The 6,899-nt window shown below is 38.6% G+C and overlaps 1 protein-coding gene across 1 annotated transcript in view; it reads right to left on the bottom strand.

Annotated features, from left to right (window-relative positions):
* Nucleotides 1-3,459: 3,459 nt before the first annotated feature.
* Nucleotides 3,460-6,899, bottom strand: part of si:dkeyp-14d3.1 (transmembrane protein 132C) — a 93,629-nt gene continuing 90,189 nt past the window's right edge. The window contains exon 10 of the mRNA XM_063897485.1: nucleotides 3,460-6,859. Within this exon, the coding sequence (XP_063753555.1) occupies nucleotides 6,820-6,859 (40 nt within the window). The 3' untranslated portion in view covers nucleotides 3,460-6,819. The remainder of the gene's footprint in view (nucleotides 6,860-6,899) is intronic.

Here is a 6,899-nt window from a genome sequence, read left to right as displayed (position 1 = left end):
TGGCTTTTCATTGTTTTATTGCATATTTTATACACTTACTTTGTCATTTCAGTTTCCCTAAAGGTTTATTATGGAATCATATTCTGTTTCGATAATGCTACAGAATTCGAATAGTGTTGTATTTGTTGCCATTAAAGTGTTAAATTAAGAATTGAGTTTCTCATTTTCTGCCATTTTATCACAAGGCATGACTCATCACTTGTCACTGATGGCAGTTTTTTTTTAGTTTATTTTTTTTTGAATTTTCACTATTTTAAGCAACAGAAAACATTAATACATGAGGCACAGCATTTTCCAAATCAAGAGGATGCTATACTGACAGCCCTAGTGTTCAAATGGGAATCACGGATTGTGCCTGCCTGGATGCTTTTGTGATGAGGGCTATGGTTTATTGCTCCTGGGACACCCAAAGTAGACTGTGTAAATGAGTTATATAAAACACACACCCTGCAGCATGCTGTTTGGGAAAGGTTGCAAACACAAAGGTTTAACGCCTCATTTTCATTCCCATTGCGTAAGTATTTCTTCTTAGTTTCATCAGACAGATTGAAATCAACACGTCATCACACATCTTTTTTTAATGTTAAGCCCTCAAAGCCACGAGGCTCGGAGAGGGCCATTTCCTGTCTAATTTGGTCGGAGAGCACACATAGCCCGTGACTGAGCAGACAGCTTGATGTTTGAAACCAACACAATGCCTCGGGGTCATAATTCTAGTGTGGCGGCTTGTTTCTCATATTGAGAAACATGTCTGACACTCCGATTGTGGCAGAATTGCAATGCAGTAACATTGAGAAATATAGTTCTGACCCACTATTTTATTTTGATGTGTTGGCCAGGATTCAAGCAAAAAACACCTGGATCCATATATCTATTCCTTCTAAGGTCCTTTGTTTTTCAGTATGTTCCACAAATGTAATAGAAAGTACAATTTGTTTCACCGTCCTATTAGCATGGGTAAGGGTTAGTTGGTAATCTGTCGGTATACAACTCTGGTCCAGTAAAATCTACATGTTAGATGGATTGTCCCAATCATTATGGACAGATATTCATAGTTGCCAGAGGATGCACCCCGATGCTTTTGATCGCGCGACTTTCCTTTAGTACTGACAAGAGTTCAAAATTTGTGCCTGCCGTGGAATGTCCCCAAAAATACTTCAATAGAGTACCATGACACCTTTGTATGATTTCCCTTCAGGATGTACTGTAACATTAAAACAAATCCCTAACGTCTAGCTACATCATCATACTAAATGATGTGGCCAATGCTTTGCTTTATGATTAAATAACTTCAAGAAAAAAATGATTTATTCAATGTTCATCAACCTCAGCTCTGTGACTCTTTGTCACGTTTATTTCATCCTACAATTAAAACACCCAGAACTTACATTAGAAAAAAAGCTTGGTTCTTGTTGAAGAGCTGCCACAATTAGGATAGCAACAATGCAGATGTGATTTAAAATTTAATTCAGTGGCATTTACTGTCTCCAAATACCTTCAGTTTTAGGTCTTCATGATGTGAAGTAGAAAACTTTTAAAATACAGATAAAAATAAGTCTGTGCGAAGCGGCATATGTCTGTCTTACACAATCTACAAAATGCTAAGCTGCTTTTAATTGTATTACTGAGTCTTACCTGTGTAATGAGCGACCGGCAGATGCACCAGAAGATGTTCCTCCAGTAATTGGAGGATTAGGAGGTATCATCACATGTTAATTAAGATAAGCTAATGCAGACACAATGCTTAGGAAAAAGGGCCAAGCAGACAAATCGGCTATCTCTGAGTACTAATCATCCGCACTCATAGAGACCTAATTATCTTATCCGAGCTGTCTTTGTTAGTCTGCAACCCGGAGCAATTTCTGATTCAAAATGGGACAGCGTTGGACAAGAGACAAGTTGTTTTACAGTGGTGGATGTGTTTTCAATCCCTAATGAGTCATGCTGAGAATATGAGCACTAGAGAGCCTCTTACAGTCTCTTGTTGCAGAAATTGTGCTGCTCAGGTCTTGTCACTTAAAAGACTCTCCTCTGTGGGACTGAGCATGTCGGCGGGTTAAGGATGTTCATTCAGACGGATGATCTGTGAAATAAGCAACCGTAAAATGTGTTTAACAGCGTACATCCATCTGGATTTATGGCTTCAACCTCGGTTATTATGTGCAGGCCCTGTGGTTTAGAGCTTCTTATTTGTACAGAATGAGGCTTGACTCCCATAAAACAGTACAGGTATCAAGATGAATTTTTATCAGCCGCACTGAGGAATACCATTTTCTGTTAGGCGTATCTTTGCAGCCCTCTGACCTTCTATTGTTTTCCGGCAGGCAGAAAAATGCCCCATCCTGTCCAAGGGTTCTGGCTGATATGTCGCTCCCCTGAGCACGGTGATCTGCTAGTCCTCCAGGGCCGATATATCTAAATGACACGGTTGGTTACTCACCACATGCTGCTGAAGGGCTACTGTAGTTGCTTTTTTGTCTTTAGGTTTTTGAAACATCACTAATACTTTTTATAGTGCATGTTTTAACTGTGTGTAGGTTTGTACTTATATCACATTGTAAAAATCCAAAGCTGCAGATCTATTTGTGATTTGCGGATTGCGCCTCAATTCTGTGGATCTGGTCTCCACAAACAATTAATTTGGGATTAAGGATAAGGGCTGGTGGTATTCTTTAATTGACTTACTGTCAAATGAAAAGACATAGGAAAATCTGCTCAAAAAATGTAGGTCAACCATTTGAGAAACTCTATGAATCAACTTGCAAAAGCATAACATATTGAGTTTGGACAACATAATACGATATGAATTGTTACTATCAGATCTGACACGGTACCACAATTTAATACTGAAGCACTCTTTGGTGCATCAGTCAATCCTAAAATGAAATACAGTTGAATCCCAGATGTACGGTCTTTGATATAGTGTCCTCAGTGATTGTAATGTTATGCTAAATGTCTGTTTCCTTGTTTCTTGTCTTGAATATTTGTCCTTGTTGATGGTTGCAAATGGAGCTGCTGTGATGCAAACTTGATCTGACAAATTAAAGTAAATTGTTATCGTGTCATATCTTAAATCCAAAACCAACGATGAATTTACACCCAAAGTCTGATATATCTAATTCCTCTCTACGATAGACACTTCCCCTGTTGTTAAAAAGCTATTTAAAACTCATGGGCAACACTGTAACACACAGTTTTCTTTATTAACATGAACATATGCACTATAGTTTATCATTGTTTTGCTGCTGTATACTCACTAGAACACCAACCAAATATGTATAACCCACAGCTTAAAATAGTCCTTAAGAACTGCTTTTGTTTTTTCTTTTTTAACTATATTGTGAAGCTGTTTTAAGAAATTGCCTATTGCTGAACATTGAAAAAACTAAAGCAAATATTTAATTTGTATACATTTTATTAGTTATTAGAAGTCACATCTTCCAAGAACGGAAGTCATTAAGTATGGAAATTGTGGATGTTCATGTTTATTGTGGGATTTGGTGACAATTAAAAAAATACGGAATATTGCCAGCCTAATTCTGTTCAATTATAATGAACTCAAGGTTAGACTGACATCAGGGGCTTTACGTTTAATTTTGCCAAAAATAACTTAAATGGCTAGTGAGACAAGATACTCTGTGTGTGAGCATGCATGGGTGTGTGTGTGTGCTCTGTTATTTGTCTTCCCACTGGTGCTCTCGTCAAGTGGAAGATAGTGTTTACAAGACACAGATTGAGCACAAGGGTGTTTTTCTTATGAATGCAGTTGTCTTTGGTTCCCTGTGGTTTAATCTGTAGAAAATCGGTCGGACTGGTAAATCAAGCTGACCTTGACAGCTGCTCTATCGTTCCTCTGAGAAAGTGTGGTTGTAAGTTTTTAGTTGACGTAGAACTGCTGTGAACTGATTTGAAAAAAGGAATTCAAAGGAAGCAACATAACTTAAGCAATGAATAATCACTTGGAAATTGCAAATACAGACCCGACATATTAGGACCACGGGGAGCACAGCCAACCATTAGTGGGAGTTTGTTGGTCTCACATCATCAATTTAATTAAAAATCCATTTAAGATGGAGGCCTGGGGAAGATTTTTACTTTTAATCTCAGAGAAGTCAAGACATCAAGGCCAACAGAAATGAGTGTTGAGTTACCATGCTCTAAGAATTGAAGTACATACAAATACAGTCATTATATCTGCTGTGCAACATCCCAGCAGGTGTGAACACTTGTCTAAAACCGGAGCCCAAGGGGGTGGAGACAGCAGGTCCTTAATGGGCTGCGCTGTTCTGCCCCTACCTGTAGAGGCTGGAACCACTGACGACGGTCACGGGAAGAGACTCGCAGTGGTGTTTTAATTACATGGGGCCCTCCATCAATCACGCCCCTTGTGGCTGACAGTTGAATCCCTCCCAGGAACTGCACTTGCTCTCATCGCCCTTCACAGTCCACAGGCTGGGCACAGCAGCCACGGTCCCAGCACACAGCACTCTCTGCACATGGATCCCGCTATAATCCCCTGCAGCCACTGATAGAGCTGCAGAAGCAGGAAAATCACAAGGCAGATTGCACCGGAGGAAAAAAAAGAGAAAAATCAGGACAACAGAAACTGAGACAAATGAGTGAGCAGGGAGAGTTGTTCCTGTGTATCTGTTAATAAATCATGGAAACAACTTGAATGTAAGCTACATTTATAATGATTAAAAATAAAGGGCTAAGAAAAATCGTAATATATTTCATCGTTGTCTAAACTTTTAGTTGAATTAGCCACCACAACATTTGAGTTAACATTTTTAAAAATACTAAAAAATATGATATTTTAGATACCAGGATAGACAGGCTAATTACCAGGTATTTGGTTAATGGTCGATTTTTAGATCTGTTAATAGCTGGTCGGCTGAGCACTGACTCAAAAATGCTAGCATGGCTCGGCCAGGCTAACAAAAACAGCACCTCTGAAGCTCAGAACTAAGAAACTACATATTGCGACTTATGCAGCTTATTGTGCAAACCATGTATAGTCGGCACAAAACCCATAGATTTTTTTTACACTAGTATTTTACCCTCTACAAAGAGTCAATATGTTGTCTTAATGCTAAGCTAACCAACTGCTGTAGCCTACTCGTTGTAGCTTCAAATGTATTGTGTTAACAGCAAACGGTAAATAAGCCCAGTTCTCAGCATTTAAAACTATTTCCTAAATTAAATAGCTATCATGGCTTGTTATTTTTTAATTTGAAATCTATTTCTTGAATTGTTTGTGTGGTTATGATTTGGTGGCTCAGCAAGCAGGAAATCATTTGCATTACCACAGAAGTAGAAAAAGAGACTGAGTCGACAAGCTGTTTGAAATAATTAAATAAAAGTTAAAAAAGCCACTCAAACTATTAAAGGAGTCGGAGGGACTCCTTTCAGTGCTGACTGTTGCTCTAATCTGAATGGCGTCCCCTTATTGCACTCAAGGTAGTGCTACTATTTGCTTAAGTATCTCACCTCCCTTCCTCCAAGCTAACCATCTGAGTGTTGCTGATTGACAGTCTGATCCACACTGCAGCAGCAGTTAACATAATGTGAACACTTCTCTGCTTGATAGAAAATAATAACACAAAAAAAATGCAATCAGCCAACACCACTGTGATGATAATAACGTTCACTGAGCAAAAGGCAATTTTTCACCCGACTGCCTTTGTTTAGCAAGTTTTCAGAGATGATTATTATTTGTGCAATTATCTGGATAATAAAATATCCTTTTTCAAAAAGAACAAATTTCCCACCTTGCCTTTAATTATCCCTCTTTGTATCCACACTATCCCCGAGAGATGGAGTGCACATTTCATCCCAGTTTGTCCATAACACACAGTTTATCAGTATGCTTTTCCTGAAGGCTATGGGAGAGAGGTAACACGACCTTAATTGGCATTTTCTTCAAAGATCAATTCACTTTAAAGTGGGGACTGGACAGCGGGAAATGTCACATTACCATGTTGTCCGGCAATTTAGTTCAAAAGCCCCTTCATGCACTGCTGTCATGTTAGGGCACAAGTTCTAATAGACGAGACGAGAGTATTAATGACCACTGCCTTTCTTGACTGGCCAGCATTAAAAAGAGCAGATTACATTGCCTTGTTGGTGACTTGCATGTCATGAAATACTCTTTATACAAAGATTAATGTGTAAGTGGCTCCTTTTCCTCAACCACAATCCTCGACTGACCTCAGGACTTAATGGCTGTGGTCAAGAAAAGCTGATACATACTCTTGACATTGTTGTGTATTTCTTAAATGTTATGAAAATACAATATACAGAGCAACAATACAATGCTTGGAGACTGTTTGGTATATACAGAACAGGTTTTCTGCTGTGTTAGGGAAAATGAGAATGAACCAGAAAGTTGTGCCTTTTTTTTTCCATCCACATGCAGAATTTTCTCATAGCTTGCTTTGGCCTTTACAGAACTCTTCCATAGATCAAGGATCTGATGTAAGAAATTAAAATCTGAAATGTTACAAAACTTCCAAAACCATTTAATGTGCACACACATCGGGAACATCTATCTAACCATCTTATGGTTTGTTTTAAAATCTACATGTTGTCTGAATTGTACACGTCACAGTTGCTGCTAGTCCTGGGTTCGTTCTATCTTAAACCCTGTTGTATTAAAATTAATGATAAAAAGCTAATCATCTGATAAACAAATGAACAAAAGAATCACGTTTTTCATTGACTTTTTTTTTGATAAATGATTCATCATCAGTCACTTGTGGGATCACCACAATCCTCTTTAATATAATGACCCTTTGGCAGTTTGGGATGATTCTGACGTCAATTTCCGGATCCGGTTTCAGTCCAGACCCACTCTCCTCTGAAAGGCATAAGGGTGAGTTTGTTACAAGTGCACGCAG

Source organism: Eleginops maclovinus, chromosome 12 (genome assembly GCF_036324505.1).
Source record: "Eleginops maclovinus isolate JMC-PN-2008 ecotype Puerto Natales chromosome 12, JC_Emac_rtc_rv5, whole genome shotgun sequence".
Taxonomy (NCBI): Eukaryota; Metazoa; Chordata; class Actinopteri; order Perciformes; family Eleginopidae; genus Eleginops; species Eleginops maclovinus.
Note: the sequence above shows the minus strand (reverse complement) of the source record. Positions and strands in the feature narration are given on the sequence as shown.